General features: G+C 46.2%; 1 protein-coding gene and 1 pseudogene across 1 annotated transcript in view; both read right to left on the bottom strand.

Annotated features, from left to right (window-relative positions):
* LOC133771721 (olfactory receptor 13C7-like) overlaps positions 1-24763 on the bottom strand; it is a 111859-nt pseudogene that overhangs the window by 13618 nt on the left and 73478 nt on the right.
* The window catches only part of LOC133771722 (olfactory receptor 13C7-like), a 29616-nt gene continuing 24149 nt past the window's right edge, over positions 19297-24763 (bottom strand). Inside the window, exon 2 of the mRNA XM_062207966.1 lies at positions 19297-20447. Within this exon, the coding sequence (XP_062063950.1) occupies positions 19469-20447 (979 nt within the window). The 3' untranslated portion in view covers positions 19297-19468. The remainder of the gene's footprint in view (positions 20448-24763) is intronic.

The following is a 24763-nucleotide window of genomic DNA, read 5'->3' as shown; positions in this document are numbered from 1 at the left end:
ATAAGAGTCAGGCCCAGTCCAGGGCTGTGGCGTGGCAGGTTAAGCCTCTACCTGCAGCCCAGGCATCCCAAATGGGTGCCAGTTTGAGTCCTGGCTGCTCCACTTCCAATCCAGCTCTCTGCTATGGCCTGGGAAAGCAGTGGAGGATGGCCCATTGTGGCCATTTGGGGAGTGAACCAGTGGGTAGAAAACCTCTCTGTCTGTAACTCTCTTAAATAAATAAATAAATCTTCTATTTATTTAAGATTTATTTATTTATTTGAGAGGCAGAAGCAGAGGCAGAGGCAGGGAGACAGAGAGGTCTTCTATCTGTTCACTCCCCAGGTGGCTGCAATGACCGGAGCTGTGCCAATCCAAAGCCAGAAGACAAGAGCTTCTCCTGGTTCTCCCATGCAGGTGCAAGGACCCAAGGACTTGAGTCATTTTCTCTTGTTTCTCCAGGCTATAGCAGAGAGCTGGATCAGAAATGGAGCAGCCAGGTCAGAAACTAGCACCCATATGGGATGCCGGCACTGTAGGTGGTGGCTTTACCTGCTATACCACAGTGCCAGCCCCAAATAAGTCTTTTAAAAAAAAAGAGTAAGGACATGCTCAAATATGTTCAAAGAAAGAAGTTAAAGGGGGCCAGCACTGTGGCACAGCAGGATAAAGCCCTGGCCAGGAGCGCTGGCTTCCCATATGGGCACCAGTTCTAATACTGGCAGCTCCTCTTCCAATCCAGCTCTCTGCTATGGCCTGGAAAGCAGTAGAAGATGGCCCAAGTCCTTGGGCCCTGCACCTGTGTGGGAGACCCGGAAGAAGCTCCTGGCTTTGGATTGGCTCAGCTCCGGCCATTGTGGCCATCTGGGGAGTGAACCAGTGGATAGAAAACCTCTCTATCTCTACCTCTCTCTGTAACTCTGTCTTTCAAATAAATAAAATAAATAAAAAAGAAAGAAGTTAAAGATCATTTGCACAAAAGATTTAAATACTAGAGATTCTTACTCACCAAACGATAAAAATGTGATGGTGTCTTTGACCTCAGTGTGGTGGGTACCCATGAGAACGAGTGAGAACTAGGAGGCCAAATGACTACGCATTTGTGGAACGGCTCACAGAATGAAGCAGGGAAAGTTCCAGGAAAGGCTGCCTATTCACACAGAGCCCTTCTGTGCAGTGGCATTTAGAGAGCTAAGCTTGGACGAAGGTAGCCCGCATCTGATGGCTCCGTCCCTCCTGTGGGAGCAGTTAGGGAGCACAGAACCACTGGGACACCTCCACCATTGCTGGGCGACACTCTGCTCACTCACCAGGGTCCCCGCTGTGGCCTTCACGTCCTTGTTCCTGAGGCTGTAGATGACGGGGTTGAGCATGGGGGTCAGAAGTCCGTAGAAGAGGGAGATGAGTTTGTCTGCAAGGTCCTGCTTGTCTGCCCTCAGGGGACCTTGGACTTGGGCTTCCCATCCATGAAGAGGATGGTCCCATAGAAGACCACCACGACTGTGAGGTGGGCAGAGCAGGTGGAGAAGGCCTTTTTCCTTCCCTCAGATGATGGGATCCTCAGGATGTTGGTGAGGATGAACACGTAGGAGATGGAAATGAACAGGACTGGGACAGCAAGGAAGATCACGTTGGCTACAACCATGCTGACCACGTTGATGTAGATGTCAGCACAGGCCAACTTCAGCACAGCCAGGATCCCACAGGTGAAGTGGTTGATGACGTTGTCCCCACAGAAGGGTAATTGTACTACAAGAGAGACCTGGACCAAGGAGTTGGCTCCACCAGCCACCCAGGAGCCAGCAGCCATGGGCACGTAGGCAGCCTCGCTCATGACCATGGGGTACCTAAAGGGGTGGCAGATGGCCACGTAGCGATCAAATGCCATCATGCCCAGGAGCACACACTCTGTGGCTCCCATGGCAAAGGAGAGGAACATCTGGACGGCACAGCCTGAGAAGGAGATGGTCTTCCTGGGGGTCAGGAAGCTGTCGAGAATGAGGGGGACGGAGGAGGTGGTTGTGTAGCACCCGTCCAGGAGGGAATGGGCCCAGGAAGAAATACATGGGCGTGTGCAGGCGGGCGTCCAGGGTGGTCACCAGGAGGAGGACCCGTTGCCCAGCAGGATCCCCAGGTACATCAGCAGGATGAGCATGACGAACGTCTTCTCCAGCATTGGGTGGGCTGAGAGTCCCAGGAGAATGAACCCCACTATGGGGGAGATCCTATTCATCTCATCCATGGTGCATCTTCTCTGACACTTCCGGGAACTCAGAAGGTCAAGCCCAGTGTTCTCTTCCTCCAAACTTCCAATACCTCTGGGATGAGTCAAAATTTTACCTTCAAGTACCCCTTGTGCTACTGGCTGTGAAGCTGGGCCCACAAGACTTGGTGTTGTCTTTTAAAAGTGCTCTCTTTGTAATAAACGTGTTGATGAAGAAATTCACTTCTCTAATGGCTGGGAATCATCCAGAAGCCAAAACAAAGAGTAGCCAATATGGTTGGAGAGCAGTAGCCATTCACCTGCAATAAGTGGAAGCTTCATTGTCTTGATCTGTGTTTGGTTAAAGCCACAAAGGCCCATCCTTTGTACTTACAAAGCCATTTAAATCCCGCTTTGCTATTGGGATTATTTTAGTCCCTGAAGTGATTTAAAGTTTAGAAATTGAAGTGACAAAGTTCAGAAACTTTTTATACATCTGGGATTATGTCCCTAAGATCCAATTATTCTGAAGTCCCTCCAGAAATACCTTCTTCCCTCCTTCCCTCTTTTCTGGCCACTCTGATGAGCTGTTGGAGAGCATGAGAGAGGAATGGTCACCCAGGCCCATTTAGAAGTCCTGGTCAATGGGAGCTCTTCTCTGAGCCCATGGTGGACATGGAGAAATGAAACCCATTGCACAGGACAAATCCTTATAGCTCAGTACGCTTGGCCATTTTCAAATTCAGGATCAGGACTAAATAGCAGCAAGCAATGTCGAAGTCCCCTCTTATTTGTATTCCACCAAATAGAATCCACCCTCAGGCCTTTAAAAAGAGCCACACTCTTTCCTAGTATTAAGAACAAACAAAAGACCTGAGTGAGTCTTCCTACCTCTTCCATAAATGAAACATACCTTCCCTGTATATTGGCTTCTAGAAACCTTAGAATCAAATGTATATCACATTCATGATTATACATCATTATCATTTGCATTGAATTTTATTTCTATGAAATACATTATACATACACAAGAGTATAAAAAGCATATATGTGCTGCTTGAGGAAAAAAAGGAAAATACACACCATGCGTTTCTTACTCAGATTAAGAATTACAGTGGCCCAGTAGCTTAGGGGACCCTCTCTTCCCTCCCCAGTTCTATTCCCTTCTTCTCTTTCTTCCAGAGGTAACCACTTTTCTGCCTTCTGTGGAATCATTCTATGCTAGGCAGACTCTTAATGATCAATTTCCATTTCTAGGTCAAACACTCTCTAGATACAGCTGTGAAGGGCTTTGTCAATGCAACTAAAGCCCCGGTCAGTTAGCCTTATGATTAGAGGACTGTCCAGGTGGGCCCGACTTGACCCAGGTGAACCCCGTAGAAGCAGAGTGGCTTCTTTGGCCTGTAGCAGCAGGAGAGTCAGATTTAAGGCATCGGAAGGATGGTGTGTGCCATCTCCGAATTCAGGCGCGAGAGATGCCAGGGAGCTGACAATGACCCTGGCTATTAGGCAGCATGGAAACTGGGAGTATGATCCAAAAAGCAGGAGAAACTGAATTCCACCAACAACCTGAGCGAGCCTGGAAGCAGTTCCCAGGTACCTGGCCTAGCTCACCAGGTTCTCACTTACAAAGCTGTTAGGTAACAATTTGGTGCTGTTTTATTTATTTATTTTGGGCCATTTGTTGTAGACAATGAATATGTGTTCTCTGAATTTCCTGCATAAGTTTACCATCTACAGATGTACAAATGTACACTGGTTTTGGAGAGGCAGAGTTAGACAGTGAGAGAGAGACAGAGAGAAAGGTCTTCCTTCCGTGGGTTCACCCCCCAAATGGCCACTACAGCCGGTACACTGTGCCAACCCGAAGCCAGGAGCCAGGAGCTTCCTCCTGGTCTCCCATGCGGGTGCAGGGCCCAAGCTCTTGGGCCATCCTCCACTGCCTTCCGGGGCCACAGCAGAGAGCTGGACTGGAAGACGAGCAACCGGGACTAGAACCCGGCGCCCATATGGGATGCTGGTGCTGCAAGGCGGAGGATTAACCAAGTGAGCCATGGCACCGGCCCGTGTTTTTTTGTTTTTGTTTTTGTTTTTTGTTTTTTGTTTTTTTAAAGAAGTGGATCAACTAGGACTGCAACTGGTGCTCATATGGGATACTGGTGTCAAGTGGTGGCTTAACCTGCTACACCACAACACTGGACCCTGGGGTGATGACTTTTTTACTCCCTGGGAAGACACAGCACCCATGCTCTGGACTGTACCTGTTGTCCCTCAGTCCAGAGAGCTACGACTTCACCCTCTCCAGAGACTAAACTTTTTGTTGGAGTGGACAATGGGTAGTTGTTTAATGTCATGGGAGGAAGAAGAGGGTGTAGGGACTCTGTTTCTTACACATTTCTCCCCACATGCTCCTTGTTTTGACAGTACCCCCTTCGCCCCTGGTCCTAGAGGAACCAGGGCAGTGAGTCCCTCTGGGCTATAAACCTAGTTAGTGACCAGCCTTCCCAGTTTCTGTCTTGGGATTTGGCTCTTTTATCAATTTGCTGTGGCAGTTTCTACTATGCATCTGCGCTCCCACTTTCAAATTGTTATACTGTGTCTCTGCCTTCTTCTGCTTAACCTTAAAAATTAATGATTTATTTTCAATTTATTTGAAAGACAGAGAATGGTGGTAGGGGGAGATAAATCTTCCATTTCCTGGTTCACTTTCACAATGCCTGCAACAGCCAGGGCTGGAGGAAGTTGATGCCAAAAGCCTGGATCTCAATCTGTGTCTCCCACGTGGGTGACAGGGACCAAGTACCTGAGCCATCACCTGTTGCCTCCTAGGATGTGCATCAGCAGGAGGCTGGAGTCCGAGCAGAGCCACGACTTGAGCCCAGGCTTGAATGCGATATGGGATGCAGGCATCCCAAGTGGCAGCCTAACTGCTATGCCAAAGGCCCACCCCTCTCCTTATTCTGCAAATTTTGTTGGAGAGAAAGAGAGCGAGAGCTAAAACCACTTCATTGGAGTTTTCAGGAAGGTTAAAATTAGATGCATGTGTTCTGTCATTCTTTGTGCCTCAGTCCCAATTCCATGAAATGTCTAACATCCTACATTGTTTAAAATTATTTTAGTCATTATTTATTGCCTGTCCCCTTCCTTCTAGAATATAAGTTTCACAGTGACAGAGGTTCTGTCTGCATTGTCCACAGATGCACCCTTAGTATAAAAGCAGCCCTGGCTCACGTTAAGCTCTTGGTTCATCACTGCTGACAGAATTAATGAAGGACTTTGTGGCCTATCCTTGTTTCTGTCCAGCTTTATCCTATGTTAGCGCTTTCAAAAAGTACGTTATTTTATCTTTATCCTATCCCTTTGAATTTCTGATTTTTTTTTTTTTTTGACAGGCAGAGTGGATAGTGAGAGAGAGAGACAGAGAGAAAGGTCTTCCTTTTGCCGTTGGTTCACCCTCCAATGGCCACTGCGGACGGCGCATCTCGCTGATCCGAAGCCAGGAGCCAGGTGCTTCTCCTGGTCTCCCATGCGGGTGCAGGGCCCAAGCACTTGGGCCATCCTCCACTGCCTTCCCGGGCCATAGCAGAGAGCTGGCCTGGAAGAGGGGCAACCGGGATAGAATCTGGCGCCCCAACCGGGACCAGAACCCGGTGTGCTGGCACCGCAAGATGGAGGATTAGCCTGTTAAGCACGGCACCGGCCAAATTTCTGATTTTTTAAGCATTGTAAATGTGCAGGCTGGGGAGAGAAGGGTCCACACCATCGCCTCGGCTCTGAGATTGGCCCTGTGCGCCCAGGCACACGGGAATGGGGCACTCACTGCAGGACAGCCTGATTCACTTCTGCCCATTACGAGAGCTGGGGCCTTCCTAGCTCTTAGCATCTTACCCCCTTTATGTAACTTTAAAGCATCTCCAGTGAGGACATACTACAAGGAAAAAGGAGTTTCAGGTGGGAAATCAATGAGGTTAGGCAAAAATTCTGCAGTTCATTTGAATTATACATATGTATGTATAAATGGTGGAATTTGAGATAATTATAAATATATTTGATCTAAGTATAAATGTATACTTACATAAACAAAAACCTTACATTTATACATTTATATTTACATTAAATATATCATATGATTAAACTATATATACATCATATATCAAATTCAAATATATACATATATATATTTTAGCTCTTTCCACAGAAAAGACCTAGAAATCATGACAGCTCAGTAGCACCCATAGCATCCAGATTATGGCTTCTAAATACCATTCATCACTGAAGGAAATGAGCTCCTTAGAGAAAAGGATGATTCCAGGCCTGCAGAGGAAGTGTTCAGGTTGAATAAGAACATCTTGCTATTCCAGAATGCAGGGGAAGCATCTTGGCCATCTTCAAGGATAAGCAGCAAATCAGTGGTGCAGTGTTCTCCCATCAGGTGCATTCATTGTCATCACAAAGAAGAGCTGGGCTGGTTGAGGACATGGAAACATTCCTTGTCGTATGGATGGAAGGCCAGATACAGGAGTGCATACAACTCAGCCTACAGACAACCAAGGCTGAGACAAGAAGTTTTTGCTATTTGCTAAAACAGAGTTCTGATTATCCCGTATATATAGGCAACTGTTTACAGCCGGCCGTTGGTGGTTCCGAGATGTCAAAAGGCACTATAATTTTCCTAAGGATAAGGTCAGTGGTAAGGCAGCAAGTGCCATCCTGAAGGTGAGGACACTGTTAAGGAAGAGCTGCCTAGGGCAGGTGTTTAATGTCAATGAAGCCTGCTGGTTCTGGAGCGTCCCATAGAGTCCAAGACACTGCCAGGATGCAAGGCACTCAAAGACAGTGCAATGCTACTTTTGGGTGGGAATGTTACATGGTCCCTTTTTTTTTTTTTTTTTAAGATCTATTTACTTGACAGCCTCGGGGGGCGGAGCCAAGATGGCGGATAGTGAGGACGTGTGCCTTAGTTTGGGAAAATAAACTTTCATAAAAGCGGAATTACTGTAGCATCAGGAAAAAACTCAAGAAAAAAACTGCAGAGGAATCGCTTCCGGATCTTGTGGAGGAAACACAGAGGACTTACAGGGAACCCACCGCGTGGAAAACCAACCGAGACAAGCCCAGCGGCAGCGGCGGGAGAGGAGGCAGAGCCACAGAATCTCGCCAGCGCGGGAACGGAGGAGGGTAAGAAAGACAAAAGACCTGAGAAGTCCGAGACATTGGGGGGAGGGGGAACAGAGGCCTCTCCCTTCACTCACCAAGCAAAACAAAGAGCACCGCGATTTTACATATGTAAAGCTCAGCCAAACTCAGTATCTTTAGCGAAACTGGAGAACACATTGAGGGCTGCATAAACTCTTTGTGTGGTCCCAGGGGTAAATCAAACGAATACTCACAGAGGCTAGATTTCAACTACCCTCAACTCCACTCCCAACTGAGTCAAAAAAAAAAAAAAAAAAAAGAGAGAGAGAGAGAGAGAGAGAGCGTCCCAGCAAGGAGCAAGTAATCTGGGAGAGTCGCTCTTTACACAGCCTTAAACCTCAAGAAACAAGCATAGCTCTCTGGCCACACCCATCACAGCCCCTAAGGCTCCAACAAAACAGACAGCTCACTTAGAGGCATAGTATAACGAGAGAAAAAAAAAACAAAAACAAAAACAAAAACACCACAAATTATCTCTAACTTGCCAAGCGGGAACGGAGGAGGGTAAGAAAGACAAAAGACCTGAGAAGTCCGAGACATTGGGGGGAGGGGGAACAGAGGCCTCTCCCTTCACTCACCAAGCAAAACAAAGAGCACCGCGATTTTACATATGTAAAGCTCAGCCAAACTCAGTATCTTTAGCGAAACTGGAGAACACATTGAGGGCTGCATAAACGCTGTGTATGGTCCCAGGGGTAGATCAAACGAATACTCACAGAGGCTAGATTTCAACTACCCTCAACCCCACTCCCAACTAAGTCAAAACAAAAAAAAAAAAAAAAAAGAGAGAGAGAGAGAGCGTCCCAGCAAGGAGCAAATAATCTGGGAGAGTAGCTCTTTACACAGCCTTAAACCTCAAGAAACAAGCATAGCCCTCTGACCACACCCATCACAGCCCCTAAGGCTCCAACAAAACAGACAGCTCACTTAGAGGCATAGTATAACGAGAGAAAAAAAAACAAAAACAAAAACACCACAAATTATCTCTAACATGCCAAGCAAGAAACATAGAAGCGGAGCTACCAAGAACAAGGAAGGCACTATGACGCCCCCAAGTGAACAAGACATGCCAATGCAAGATTATGAAGATGAAGAGATAGAGCAAATGCAAGAAGCAGATTTCAAAAAATTCACAAGAACATTAAGAAGTTCTCAAAAACAAATTCTTGAACTACAGAAATCCTTAATGGACAAGATAGAAAATCTCTCCCGTGAAAATGAAATATTAAGGAGGAATCAAAATGAAATGAAACAACTAGTGGAACAGGAAATTGCGATAGTGAAAAAAAAACCTCAATGAAATGAAGAACTCAATAGATCAAATGGCAAACACATTAGAGAGCCTTAAAAACAGAATGGATGAAGCAGAGGAGAGAATATCGGAATTAGAAGACAGAGAACAGGAAAGGAAACAGTCAAATCAAAGAAAAGAAGAAGAAATCAGAAATCTAAAAAATACTGTCAGGAATCTACAGGATACTATTAAAAAACCCAACATTCGGGTTCTAGGAGTTCCTGAAGGCATGGAAAGGGAGAAAGGATTAGAAGGCCTTTTTAGTGAGATACTAGCAGAAAATTTCCCAAGTTTGGAGAAGGACAGAGACATCCTAGTACAGGAAGCTCAGAGAACCCCTAATAAACATGATCAAAAGAGATCCTCACCACGACACGTCGTAATCAAACTCACCACAGTGAAACACAAAGAAAAGATCCTAAAATGTGCAAGAGAGAAACGACAGATTACTCTCAGAGGATCTCCAATTAGACTTACAGCTGATTTCTCATCAGAAACCCTACAAGCCAGGAGAGAATGGCGAGATATAGCCCAGGTACTAAGAGAGAAAAACTGCCAGCCCAGAATATTATATCCTGCAAAGCTCTCATTTGTGAATGAAGGTGAAATTAAGACCTTTCACAGCAAACAGATATTGAAAGAATTTGTCGCCACTCGTCCAGCCCTGCAAAAGATGCTTAAAGACGTGTTACATACAGAAACACAGAAACACGGTCACCAATATGAAAGAAGGTAAAGGAAGGAAACCTCAGAGCAAAAGATCACAGGAATCTCAAACCAGATATTAGAAAATATCTTTGGCAAATGGCAGGGCAAAGTTACTCCTTCTCAATAGTCACATTGAATGTTAATGGCTTGAATTGTCCAGTTAAAAGACACCGATTGGCTGATTGGATTAAGGAACAAAACCCATCCTTTTGCTGCTTACAAGAAACCCATCTATCCAACAATGATCCATACAAGCTGAGAGTGAAAGGCTGGAAAAAGATATACCACGCCAACAGAAATGAAAAGAGAGCGGGCGTAGCCATCTTAATATCGGACAACATAAACTTTACTACAAAAACTGTTAGGAGAGACAAAGAGGGGCACTATATAATGATTAAGGGATCCATTCAACGAGAAGATATAACGATTATCAACGTATATGCACCTAATTACAGGGCACCAGCTTATTTAAAAGACTTGTTAAGGGACTTAAAGGGAGACTTAGACCCCAATACAATAGTACTGGGGGACTTCAATACTCCACTCTCAGAGATAGACAGATCAACAGGACAGAAGATCAACAAGGAGACAGTAGATTTAAATGACACTATAGCCCAAATGGATCTAACAGACATCTACAGAACATTTCATCCTACATCTAAGGACTTTACATTCTTCTCAGCAGTACATGGAACCCTCTCTAGGATTGACCACATACTAGGCCATAAAGCAAGTCTCAGCAAATTCAAAAGAATTAGAATCATACCATGCAGCTTCTCAGACCACAAAGGAATGAAATTGGAAATTGGCAACTCAGGAATCCCTAGAGCACGTGTAAACACATGGAGATTGAACAATATGCTCCTGAATGAACAACGGGTCATAGAAGAAATTAAAAGAGAAATCAAAAATTTTCTGGAAGTAAATGAGGATAACAGCACAACATACCAAAACCTATGGGATACAACAAAAGCAGTGTTAAGAGGAAAGTTTATATCAATAGGTGCCTACATCAAGAAATTGGAAAGGCACCAAATAGATGAGCTTTCAAGTCATCTCAAGGATCTAGAAAATCTGCAGCAAACCAAACCCAAACCCAGTAGGAGAAGAGAAATAATTAAAATCAGAGAAGAAATCAACAGGATTGAATCCAAAAAAACATTACAAAAAATCAGCCAAACGAGGAGCTGGTTTTTTGAAAAAATTAACAAAATTGACACCCCATTGGCCCAACTAACTAAAAAAAGAAGAGAAAAGACCCAAATCAATAGGATCAGAGATGAAATGGGAAACGTAACAACAGACGCCACAGAAATAAAAAGAATCATCAGAAATTACTACAAGGACTTGTATGCCAGCAAACAGGGAAATCTATCAGAAATGGACAGATTCTTGGACACATACAACCTCCCTAAATTGAGCCAGGAAGACATAGAAAACCTAAACAGACCCATAACTGACACAGAAATTGAAACAGTAATAAAGGCCCTCCCAACAAAGAAAAGCCCAGGACCAGATGGATTCACTGCTGAGTTCTACCAGACATTTAGAGAAGAACTAAATCCAATTCTTCTCAAACTATTCAGAGCAATCGAAAAAGAGGGAATCCTCCCAAATTCCTTCTATGAAGCCACCATCACCTTAATTCCTAAGCCAGAAAGAGACGCAACATTGAAAGAGAATTACAGACCAATATCCCTGATGAACATAGATGCAAAAATACTCAATAAAATTCTGGCCAATAGAATGCAACAACACATCAGAAAGATCATCCACCCAGACCAAGTGGGATTCATCCCCGGTATGCAGGGATGGTTCAACATTCGCAAAACAATCAACGTAATACACTACATTAACAGACGGCAGAAGAAAAACCATATGATTCTCTCAATAGACGCAGAGAAAGCATTTGATAAAATACAACACCCTTTCATGATGAAAACTCTAAGCAAACTGGGTATGGAAGGAACATTCCTTAATACAATCAAAGCAATATATGAAAAACCCACGGCCAACATCCTATTGAATGGGGAAAAGTTGGAAGCATTTCCACTGAAATCTGGTACCAGACAGGGATGCCCTCTCTCACCACTGCTATTCAATATAGTTCTGGAAGTTTTGGCCAGAGCTATTAGGCAAGAAAAAGAAATTAAAGGGATACAAATCGGGAAGGAAGAACTCAAACTATCCCTCTTTGCAGATGATATGATTCTTTATTTAGGGGACCCAAAGAACTCTACTAAGAGACTGCTGGAACTCATCAAAGAGTTTGGCAAAGTAGCAGGATATAAAATCAATCCACAAAAATCAACAGCCTTTGTATACACAGGCAATGCCACGGCTGAGGAAGAACTTCTAAAATCAATCCCATTCACAATAGCTACAAAAACAATCAAATACCTTGGAATAAACTTAACCAAAGACGTTAAAGATCTCTACGATGAAAACTACAAAACCTTAAAGAAAGAAATAGAAGAGGATACCAAAAAATGGAGAAATCTTCCATGCTCATGGATTGGAAGAATCAATATCATCAAAATGTCTATCCTCCCAAAAGCAATTTATACATTCAATGCAATACCCATCAAGATCCCGAAGACCTTCTTCTCAGATATAGAAAAAATGATGCTGAAATTCATATGGAGACACAGAAGACCTCGAATAGCCAAAGCAATCCTGTACAACAAAAACAAAGCCAGAGGAATCACAATACCTGATTTTAGGACATACTACAGGGCAGTTGTTATCAAAACAGCATGGTACTGGTACAGAAACAGATGGATAGACCAATGGAACAGAATAGAAACACCAGAAATCAATCCAAACACCTACAGCCAACTTATATTTGACCAAAGATCCAAATCTAATCCCTGGAATAAGGACAGTCTATTCAATAAATGGTGCTGGGAAAATTGGATTTCCACATGCAGAAGCTTGAAGCAAGACCCATACCTATCACCTTACACAAAAATTCACTCAACATGGATTAAAGACTTAAATCTACGACCCGAAACCATCAAATTATTAGAGAGCATTGGAGAAACCCTGCAAGATATAGGCACAGGCAAAGACTTCCTGGAAAATACTCCAACAGCAAAGGCAGTCAAAACCAAAATTAACATTTGGGATTGCATCAAATTGAGAAGTTTCTGTACTTCAAAAGAAACAGTCAGGAAAGTGAAGAGGCAACCAACAGAATGGGAAAAAATATTCGCAAACTATACTACAGATAAAGGATTGATAACCAGAATCTACAAAGAAATCAAGAAAATCCACAACAACAAAACAAACAACCCACTTAAGAAATGGGCCAAGGACCTCAATAGACATTTTTCAAAAGAGGAAACCCAAATGGCCAACAGACACATGAAAAAATGTTCAAGATCACTAGCAATCAGAGAAATGCAAATCAAAACCACAATGAGGTTCCATCTCACCCCGGTGAGAATAGCTCACATTCAGAAATCTACCAACAACAGATGCTGGAGAGGATGTGGGGAAAAAGGGACACTAACCCACTGTTGGTGGGAATGCAAACTGGTTAAGCCACTATGGAAGTCTGTCTGGAGATTCCTCAGAAACCTGAACATAACCCTACCATACAACCCAGCCATCCCACTCCTTGGAATTTACCCAAAGGAATTTAATTTGACAAATAAAAAAGCCATCTGCACATTAATGTTTATTGCAGCTCAATTCACAATAGCTAAGACCTGGAACCAACCCAAATGCCCATCAACAGTAGACTGGATAAAGAAATTATGGGACATGTACTCCATAGAATACTATACAGCAGTAAGAAACAACGAAACCCAGTCATTTGCAACAAGATGGAGCAATCTGGAAAACATCATGCTGAGTGAATTAAGCCAGTCCCAAAGAGAAAAATATCATTTGTTTTCCCTGATCGATGACAACTGAGCACCAAAGAGGAAACCTGTTAAGTGAAATGGACACTATAAGCAACAATGAACTGATCAGCTCCTGTCCTGACTTTAGATGTACAATGTAATACTTTATCCTTTTTAGTATTTGTTGTTGTTGTTGTTGTTCTAGTACTATTGGTTGAACTCAGTAATTAACACACAATTATTCTCAGGTGTTTAAATTTTAACTGAAAAGTGATCCCTGTTAAATCTAAGAGTGGAAAAAGAGAGGGAGGAGATGAACAATTTGGAACATGCTCAATCGGACTGGCCGCAAATGGTGGAGTTAGAAATGTGCAGGGGATTCCAACACAATTCCATCAAGATGGCATGTACCAATGCCATCGCACTAGTCCAAGTGATCAATTTCAGCTCACAATTGATAGCTCTGATAGGTCTAAGAGTCAAAGAGATCACACAAACAAGACAAGTATCTGCTAATACTAACTGATAGAATCAAAAAGGGAGAGAAAGATCCAACATGGGAAGTGGGATACACAGCAGACTCATAGGATGGCAGATGTCCTAAACAACACTCCGGCCTCAGAATCAGCCCTCAAGGCATTCAGATCTGGCTGAAGAGCCCATGAGAGTATAGCAGGCATGGAAAGCCAAGATATCATGGGAAAAAAAAAAAAAGACCTAAATGAATGATCTCTGTGAGTGAGATCCCAGTGGAAAGAACGGGGCCATCAAAGAAGGAGATACCCTTCTCCGAAGGGAGGAGAGAACCTCCACTTTGACTATGACCCTATCGGAATAAGACCAAAGTCAGCGAACTCTAAAGGCTTCCATAGCCCTGGCAACTCATGACTAGAGCCTAGGGAGATTACTGACGCCATGAACAGGAGTGTCAAATTGTTAAGTCAGCAACAGGAGTCACTGTGTACTTACACCCCATGCGGGATCTGTCCCTAATGTGTCGTCTAAAGCCAAGTGATGCTATGACTGGTACTGAAACAGTATTTTTATACTTTGCGTTTCTGTGTGGGCGCAGACTGATGAGGTCTTTGCTAATTATATACTGAAGTGATCTTCTGTATATAAAGAGAATTGGAAATGAAAAAAAAAAAAACAACCTGGTGTTAAAATGGAAATGGCATAGAAAATTAATTATTTTGAAAAAAAAATTATGTAGGATCTCTGTCTTTAATGTGCTGTACATTGCTATTTAATGCTATAATTAGTAATCCAATGGTAGTTTTTTCACTCGATGTTGCTATATGGGCAAAATGTTGAAACCTTTACCTAATATATACTAAATTGATCTTCTGTATACAAAGAGAATTGAAAATGAATCTTTACATGAATGGAAGGGGAAAGGGAGTGGGAGGGGGGAGGGTTGCGGGCGGGAGGGAAGTTATGGGAGGGGGGAAGCCATTGTAACCCACAAGCTATACTTTGGAAATTTATATTCATTAAATAAAAGTTTAATAAAAAAAAAAAGATCTATTTACTTATTTGAAAGACAGAGTTACAGAGAGGCAGAGGTAGAGGTAGAGGTAGAGGTAGAGAGAAAGAGAGAAAGAGAGAAAGAGAGAGAGAGAGAGAGAGAGAGAGAGAAATCATCCATCCACTGGTTCACTCCCCACATGGTCGCAATGGCTGGAGATTGGCCGATCTGAGCCAGAAGCTTCTTCATGGTCTCCCAAGTGGGTGCAGGGGCCCAAGGACTTGGGCCACCTATTACTGCTTTCCCAGGCCATAGAAGAGAGCTGGATTGGAAGTGGAGCAGCCAGGACTTGAACCAGCGCTTATATGGGATGCTGGCACTGCAGGCAGCAGCCTTACCCACTATGCCACAGTGCCAGGCCCCAGAGTTCTAATGAAAGCTTTTCATAATCTGCCACTCAGAGAACCACTCGGAGCATTCAAGAATGTGAATAAGCCTATACGTCTAGTTTATTGTTGCTGCAACAAGGAAGTCTGGATGACATCAGCAGGGTGGAAGGCTGGTCTTTGAAATGGTTTATTCTGCAGGCTATTATGAGAGACTATTATAGGACACAATGACCTCCCACCCAAAATTCTCCTGATCTTGGACTGCTCCAGGCCATGCACAGCATATCAGGAGCACACATCCTGGTGCAAAGTTTGTGTATATGACACTAAGCACAGTGGCGCTCATTCAGCTAATGGATCAGATACAACAACTGTGTTCAGAACAAAGTATTTTCATTTTTATTTATTTAATAGGCAGAGAAACACACACACATGGAGAGATGGGGCATGGGGAGAAACACTCTTGTCTATTGGGTCACTCCCTAAATTCCCACAGTAGCTATGGCTGGGCTGGGTTGGGCTGAAGCCAGGAACTGGAAACTCAATCCAGGTCTCCCATGAGGGGTTGGAACGCAGTCACTCGACTCACTGCTCCCGGGGACTGCATTAGCAGGAAGCTGGAGTCAGGAACCAGAACTGGGTATCAAACACAAACATTCTAATGAGGGAGACAGGCATCTTCACTGCCAGCCAAACACACCCCCAAATCAAACTATGAAAAGCAAATATTTGTGCAAGCTGTAGAAGTGACTGAATGTGGCCGAATGCTCTGAGAACTTTGGAAAGGTTTTAACATTTCAAACGCTATCCAGAAGGTAGCGCTCGCACGGAAAGGAGGCACACAGAAATGCATGAGCAGTGTTTCGAAGAAAGTTTTGAAGACCTGTGTGAGCACATTCAAAGATCCTGCTATTGACGAGTGAGTGTTAGCAAGGGACTAGTGCTGGGGAAACAGCCAGAGTCAGACACTGGTGGAGAGAAAATGCTGGAGTTTGTTGGCATTGAGCTGAGGAGCTTCCCGCTGAGGAGCTGGTTGCACTGGAGAAGAAAGCAGTAGAGAAGTTGAGGCAGAGGACGAAGAAGTTAAACTGGAGGCTCCAAGAAAGAGTAATAAAGAGTACAGCACAGAACCTGTCAGAGGCATTTGCTACAATCAGCAGTGACATACAGATGTTGGAGGCAGGCAATGTCAGTTATTCTCTTGCTCACTACAGAGAAATACACAATGAAAACGGAAAGCTTATCTTCCTGAAGAACACTACACCTGCTAAACGTCAACAAGTGTCGGTGACCCAGTGCCTCCTTCCAGTTACTCCCGAGCTGCATCAGAAGAGAGAAACTAATGACCCTGTCACCGTAGCATCCCCATCACCCCGCAATTCACTGCAGTTCAAAGCGTCAAACGTTCTTCAGGCTCTGTGTGCTTTTGGCTATGCGTGTTAATAGTGAGTAACCCTTCTGTTTTTCACTTTGTGTACAATAGCCAATAAACGACATTGGACTTTTAGAACTTTATTCTAGAACAGACTTAAGGAGGCAAGTGTTTGGCCTGGTGGTTAAGACTCCACCTGGGATGCCTGCATCCCACATGGCAGTGCACAGGCTCGAGTCCCAGCTCCACTCCACATTCCAGCTTTCAGCTCATGTGCGTCCTGGGAGGCAGTAGGTGATGGCTCAAGAACTTAGGTCCCTGCCACACCCAAGATCTAGATGGAGTTCTCAGCTCCTGGCTTCTGCCGGGCTCAGCCAGAGTTGTTGCAGGCATTAGAGAGTGAACCAGTGGATAGAAGATCTCTCTATCTCTCTCTCTCTCTGTTTCTTTCACATAAATAAAATAAATAAATTTTAAAAGCAGACTTTGTGTTAGATGACTTTGCCCGACTGTAGGCACTGTAGTGTTTGGAGCACATTTGAGGTAGGCTGGGTGAAGCCGTGATGCTCTGTGGGTTAGGTGTATTAGATGCATTTTCAGCTTGGGTTTATTGGGACATAACACCATCCTCAGTTGAGGAGAATCTGTACTGAGATATACAAAGATGGAGTGCCATGATCATCTAGGATTTGTTTCAAAATAATCCTGGAGGAGAAATAATCCACAGGGTTATAGATGAACAAGATTGGCCATAAGCAGATCAGATCTGAGAGATGATTATCTAAGGATTAGCCTCTCAACTTTTCTGTAGGCTTAAAATTTCCCATAAAATAACAGAAAAAAAGACTTCCTGAGGACTTAGTCTTGTATTGAAGCCTCTATTCCTCTCATCTCATGGGACCAGTTTCCTTTGTGCACCTGCTTTGCCATCTCTCTCTGCAGACTGTCTTTCATCTGTCTCTTCCTTGGTAGATACATGGGCACATCAGCTGTGGCTCGACATGGTCTCTCAATTCAAGAACTCTCTGCCCACCACGAGGTGTGTCTATATCCAGATTCCCAATTCCCTGGAGAGAAAATATGATCATCCCGTTTGGACCAAGTGCCAGTTATCCATGGCTAGGGAAGTGGCAAGACCATCCTCTCAGCAGGTGCTAAGGAAGGAGCCATTCTGCCTTGTGCAGGACTTTCTAGCCGGTGTATACACAGGCTACAGATGTGCCAAGCTCAATGTTTCCCTGGGGTTGCTAAGCAGGACTTAGAGTAAGTAGGGGAGCAGGAATCTAACCCAGGTCAATTCCCAAGATTCTGACGCTAACACAACACCATCCTGCCTCACCTAACTAGTTGTGTGGCATCTTTTAAAGATTGCCAGCATCCACAGATTCTGCAAAGAGAACAAAGGTTTGACTTGAGCATTGGCTTTTGCACACTGCCACAGGTTGAATCCCCCAGGATGCAGACTCTGTGACAGAGATTGGGTGCAAGGCGTTTATTAGGAAGTGATCTTGGGAATGACCTTGTGGGGAGCAGGGAAAGGGAGAGGAGGGCAGCAGGACTGGGCAGAGTGAGAAATGGGCTGGGATGCAGTCTCAGAGACCTCAGTCAACCTCCTGGGGCACTGGGGCTCCCCTGCTAGCACCACTTGCTACAGCGGGGGAATCCGTCCCTCAGGCCCCACAAGGAGCTGGGAGGAGAACGCAGCGCCACTGTCCAAGTCAAAATCTCTAAAGTGAAGTCCGTGGAGAAGAAATTTCACTCTACAAGGACATTGCATTTTAAAGTCAATTCTTGGTTTAAGAGAGTGACTGTACCAGGGTTGGTGATCCTCTCTCTGTTGTGAGCTACATAAGAGTGTGTGTGGGTTCTGTGCTCCAAGGGGAAGGGCAAGTTCACACCAGGGTGGGACAGATGGCACTGAGGCGGACATGGTTCAACAGGGACAGGCCCCTGGGAGTCAGTGTCAGGGTCACGCTCGGGGTCCACGTTCTGCCTACCTTGGACAGGAGACCTCTGTGGGGCTGAAGAGAGTGGCGGGCCACATCCCAGAGCTTGGGCACATCCCAGGCAAGGGGAGCCTGGGGCCCCTGAGCGAGACAGGCTGGCAGCAGAGGTTTCCTGTTTTCTTGAGAAAGTGTTTTGGTGTCAGGGGGAAAACAAAAGACAGGTGGCCATCTGGCTCCAGACCACAGCTTGGCTCGGCTGCTGGTCCCGGTCCACCACCCAGGCTCAGCTTCCCACCCGCTGCTGCAGTTGGTGCTCAGCTCTTCCTCTGTCGCTCCATCCCCTCACCTCCCAGACTACAGGGCCAGGCTGTGGACTTAAGCAAGACTGAATGAGGGCGGAACAACCGAACTTAAAATGGGATAGCAGCTGTGAGTCCCACAGGCACTACAGGGCTGGACTGCCTTGCCCACAAAGGACATGTCCTACACGGAGTCTCCAAGGGCCTCAACACCCCAGAGTCCCAGAGAAAGGAAGATAGAAAACCTCATTCTCATCTTCTCTCAGCCTCTGTGTTCATAAAAAATAAAGCTTGAAAATGTCCAGTTACATCTACAATAAAGACAATTTTTACACTGTGTTGTGAGCATAGTATATGACCAAAAACTTCCTCGTGACAGTCTATGCCCACTGTCCTCCGTGCCTGTCTTCAGGAGGAGGATCTTGGCTTTCCTTTGTTCTAACACAGAGGTCCATTTAGTCCCTCCCCCCTAATAGTCTGCTCACCTAGGTGAATTCAGACTTGCACGGTGGAGAGTCAGGGAAACCGTGAGATGTGTTTTCAGTAACACTCCACTTCCATCCCATCAATACACACTCCCACCAGGTTTTAGATCTCAAAATTTTATTCTGTTCAATCACGGCTACAGCTCTCCATGACATGTGCAATTCATTTTCCCGTAATCACTCTGCACATTCTCTTCTTTGGGGGTCACATTATTCTGAGAATGGCTGGAAGCAAAGAGAGGCAGGGACATGAGGCGGGGACATCTGTCCTCCAAACATTACCAGGCGAAATGTTTCTGAGCCACCAGGGTCCTCGCCGCGGCCTTCACGTCCTTGTTCCTGAGGCTGTAGATGATGGGGTTCAGCATGGGGGTCACCACCCCGTAGAAGAGGGAGATGAGTTTGTCTGTAAGGTCCTGCTTGTCTGTCCCCAGGGGGTCCTTGGACTTGGGCTTCCCGTACATGAAGAGGATGGTCCCGTAGAAGATGATCACCACAGTGAGGTGGGCAGAGCAGGTGGAGAAGGCCTTTTTCCTGCCCTCAGCTGATGGGATCCTCAGGATGGTGGTGAGGATGAACACATAGGAGATGGAAATGAACAGGACTGGGACAGCAAGGAAGATCACGTTGGCTACAACCATGCTGACCACGTTGATGGAGATGTCAGCACAGGCCAACTTCAGCACAGCCAGGATCTCACAGGTGACGTGGTTGATGACATTGTCCCCACAGAAGGGCAGCCACATTGCCTGGGATGTCTGTACTACAGAGTTAGTGATGCCAGCTGCCCAGGAGCCGGCAGCCATGGGCACATAGGTAGACTTGCACATGACCACGGGGTACCTAAGGGGGTGGCAGATGGCCACGTAGCGATCAAATGCCATCATGCCCAGGAGCACACACTCTGTGGCTCCCATGGCAAAGGAGAGGAACATCTGGACGGCACAGCCTGAGAAGGAGATGGTCTTCCTTGGGGTCAGGAAGCTGTCGAGAATGAGGGGGACGGAGGAGGTGGTGTAGCACACGTCCAGGAGGGAGAGGTGGCCCAGGAAGAAGTACATGGGCATGTGCAGGCGGGCGTCCAGGGTGGTCACCAGGAGGAGGACCCCGTTGCCCAGCAGGATCCCCAGGTACATCAGCAGGATAAGCACGAATAATTTTTTCTCCAGTGTTGGGTGGGCTGAGAGTCCCAGGAGTACAAACTCTGTCACAGAGGCTGTCTGGTTGTCACTGTCCATGGTGTGTGTCCCCTGTCCACTGAATACACAGAGATCCAAACTCAACGTTCTTGCATAGCGCCAGGACACCTAGTGTGGTTCCCAGTTTGGCAGAGTGACTAGAAAATGCTTCTGAAAGCCTACACTATCTATTTTTTTTTCCAAGAAAAAGAAGTGACAGATCAGTAATTATTTCATTGCCATAGGATACCATTTGTGAGGTATAATATAATAACAATTCCATGCATTTCATAAGTGACTCTTTAAGACTAATACATTCATTGTAGTGGTATAGCATCCTATATGGCAGTCCATCTTCTTAAACTTTGATCAGAAAAGTGAATTTAAGTTTGTCCCATATTATCCCCCTTTGTGCCAAATACTAGTGAATGGTTAATTCTGAATCATCATCTTGTAACTATTTCTGCTTTCTAGATCATTCTCACAGAAAAAATGCTCCTGTTGTTCCTAAGACCTTTTTTCTATGGAATAGCTTCAGTGCATCCATCCATCCTGCCTGCCTGCCTGCCTGTGTGAACATCCATTCACCAAAATACCTGTTGATTAATCAATATGTAAGTCCCACAATTTTTTAAGAATCGGGGGTCCCAATGACCCAGGCTTAAATGAGCTTACAATCTGGCAAGAAGGGAAAGCAGAGGGCTCAGAGCATCCAGAGGGCTCTCTGGGTACCAGTGGGAAGAGGTATCAAAGAAAACCCCTTGGTGATCTAGAACCTAGTTAGGTCTCCAAGGATGAGAGGAGACTGGACATGGAGAGATGCAAGGGAAAGGAAAGAGGTTTTCTTTCTTTTCTTTTTCTTTCTTTCTTTCTTTTTGGACAGGCAGAGTGGTCAGTGAGAGAGAGACAGAGAGAGACAGAGAGAAAGGTCTTCCTTACGTTGGTTCACCCTCCAATGGCTGCTGCGGTAGGCGCGCTGCGGCTGGCGCACCGCGCTGATCCAAAGCCAGGAGCCAGGTGCTTCTCCTGGTCTCCCATGGGGTGCAGGGCCCAAGCACTTGGGCCATCCTTCACTGCACTCCCGGGCCACAGCAGAGAGCTGGCCTGGAAGAGGGGCAACCAGGACAGAATCCGGCACCCCGACCGGGACTAGAACCTGGTATACCAGCACCTCAGGCGGAGGATTAGCCTATTGAACTGTGGCGCCGGCCAGGAAAGAGGTTTTCAAGGTAACTTCATGCTCTGGAAATTCTGGGATGTCCCTAATAGTTCAGATCTGATATTCTATGAGGATCCGAGGCTGGCCCCAGAAACTCACAAGTGGCTCATGACTTTTGGAAATCCAGTTCTCTTGGGTAACTGAGGCAGTGTCCTTTTATCACCTTCTTATAGTTGTACTGGATCCCCTCCCTGAGGCAGAGTAGCCACACAGGGGTCAGGGACATCAGAGCCCTTGAGCCTTGTGGCTCAGCTGCTCCTATGTGCCCCAGCCATGGACTCTCTCCCCGAGTCACCTAGCCCGACTCCTTCTCCCTTTCTAGATCCTCTTCCACACAACCCTGACGCATGGCTGTTCAGGTTCAGCTCCTCTCTTCCAGGGACGAAGAGCTCATTGCTTTCCCCATTGCCCGCTCCCCACTTGCTGAGCTCTGCAGTGTTAGAGAGTTCTGAGCCGAGCCAGCAGCTTTCTGAGTCCCTCTCACTCATGTGACGGGAGTGCAGCCTGCTACCTGTGGAAAGTCATCAGCCGAGACTCTGAAGCCATCCTGTAGTGGAATGAGAAGGCCATGCCAAGGTGGCCACTGGCAAGCGAGCGTCAGTTAGTCAGGAATGGCTTTGAAACTGCCTAGCAACAGGCTGTGATTGGATGGCTCTGGAAACTGCCTGGCGACAGGCTGTGATTGGATGGCTCTGGAAACTGCCTGGCAACAGGCTGTGATTGGTTGGGGTATGGACCGCCCCTTGACCAGATTGGCTGGTCTTGGCTATATAAGTGTTGTATCAACTGTAATAAACGAGTCTGCAGGCTGCTCGCCTCAAGCCTGCTCTCACCGGACTCCCGGGGTCTGTGTGTTGACTCCGCGCCTCTTGCCCCCACCACGCTGCTCTTCTCAGAAATGAACCCACTGCAACATTGTTGAGACAACGGCAACATCTGGCGCGCTAACGTGACTGGGAAAGAGACAGTGTGTCGGACTCGGCGAGGTCCCCCCTGGATTTCGGCAAGTAGGCCCCTCGGTGTTTTCTGTGCTGTTCGGTTCTGTGAGGGTGAGCACAGAACCCCCTCCTACGCCCCTTTCCTTGTCCTTGTCCTCGGTCTAAGTGACCCCAGGTTAGCACACACCGCCCTGAAGCGTACGTCGCTTCTCGGCTCCTCCTTTTACTTTCGGTTCACCCGGCGGATTCACATAAGGGACTGATCATCCCAGAATTTGGAACCAAGTCATCTTCCCTCACTCGAGAGAGGTGACGCTCCGGAGACACCGTGTGGGCATACGGCCTTGACCTAACGAATCAAGGAAGTCCCCCACTAAGCACAGGACATACGTACGATCTGATACACCACTATCTGTTTGTCTAGCATAGGGAAACCTCCCACAAAATGCCATCCACAGTTGAGGTGCTAGGAATTTGCTTTGTTACGGTAGCAGTGCTATACGTGTCTTTCCTCTGGCTAGAGTTGGCGTACCGTGCCGCTCTTAAGCGCTCAGATATGGGAAAGATACCCCCCTCTCAGAATCCTGTGCAGATTACCAAAGATAGTGAATCTGTGAGTGATAGGAGCCTGACACTCCAGGTCCCTGTCTCACAGACAACGGTTGCTGACTTAGGGAGAGGGAACTCCGACAGTGAAAAAAACAACGTAGCAAACAAGGTAGCAATGCCTAGTCAGCTACCCCCCACATACCCGTGGGATGAACTAAGAGGACCTCTACACAATAACTCATGCGAGGTAATCCCATCCACACCCAGTGAGGATCCCCACATTTGTGGCAGTCCTCGGGCACCCCAATATCTCAGGGCAGCCGCTAGATCCCATGGCATCAGCATGTTTGCTGTTAACGTCGAAGTGTACGCAAAATTCAGGCCCTGGATTCCAACGCCTATAAAAAGGCTTCTATTAACCAAGGGTCGAGGATATGCTTGTGTCTTTCCAGAGAATGCGGAACAGCCCATTTGGGTACCAGCCAGAAACATCAAGCCTGCAACTGACAGCCAACCAGAACCAGCTGAACAAGACCAAGACTCCGCCTTGTTAGCAGACGCTCCTGCCCTATCATCCTACCCTGAGAAACTGCCCAAAGCCATATCTGTTACCGTTGTGTACCCCACTAGCTCTGGTCAGCCACTCCAATGGCCCACAGCCTGTGTGTGGTCATGCCATTCCTGATAACCGTTATTCCTCATTCCTACCCCTATCTGAGCAAGCAATCCTGTGGTCTCTCGATTTGAGCACTGGTTAGTCAATGACGGGTAAGATCCCCTGGGGGACAACCTAAGACAGGCACAGCTGCGTACGGAGACCACATGGAAACGGGGTCAACAACGGTATGGCCAAGAATCATGCCTCCCGTTGCTCAAAAATAAACGAAAAGGGGGAAATGTAGTGGAATGAGAAGGCCATGCCAAGGTGGCCACTGGCAAGCGAGCGTCAGTTAGTCAGGAATGGCTTTGAAACTGCCTAGCAACAGGCTGTGATTGGATGGCTCTGGAAACTGCCTGGCGACAGGCTGTGATTGGATGGCTCTGGAAACTGCCTGGCAACAGGCTGTGATTGGTTGGGGTATGGACCGCCCCTTGACCAGATTGGCTGGTCTTGGCTATATAAGTGTTGTATCAACTGTAATAAACGAGTCTGCAGGCTGCTCGCCTCAAGCCTGCTCTCACCGGACTCCCGGGGTCTGTGTGTTGACTCCGCGCCTCTTGCCCCCACCACGCTGCTCTTCTCAGAAACGAACCCACTGCAATATTGTAGAGAATTCAACGGCAACACCATCCCACTTCTGCGCGAGCCTCTGAGGCTGAGTCCATGATCTAAGACCGAAGCTTCCAGACTTCCTGCCTTCTAGATTTTTCTGACCCAAGAAGGAGTTCTGTCTGCCTCTCAGGTTTGCTGATGCCACATTTTAGGCATCATTTCTTCCCTTTCAAGCCTTAACCCCTTTGGAAAATTAAGTCAGAAATAGAAATGTTATTTTGCTAACGACAGGTTGAGCATGACTTTTGTAAGAACCCCCACTTACCTTAATAAAAAAATCTACTGGGATAGGGTCCCTGTGGCTTAGGAGCAGAGCGTGGACCAGAAATAGCAACACTGGTTTGGAGAGCTCAGGCCGGGATGAACTCCTCTGATCTGGAGGAAGGCGCAAAAGCTCATTCTGCCCTGGTTCTCGG

The sequence above is a fragment of the Lepus europaeus genome, chromosome 12 (genome assembly GCF_033115175.1).
Source record: "Lepus europaeus isolate LE1 chromosome 12, mLepTim1.pri, whole genome shotgun sequence".
NCBI lineage: Eukaryota > Metazoa > Chordata > Mammalia > Lagomorpha > Leporidae > Lepus > Lepus europaeus.
This window is presented reverse-complemented; position numbering and strand designations above follow the sequence as displayed.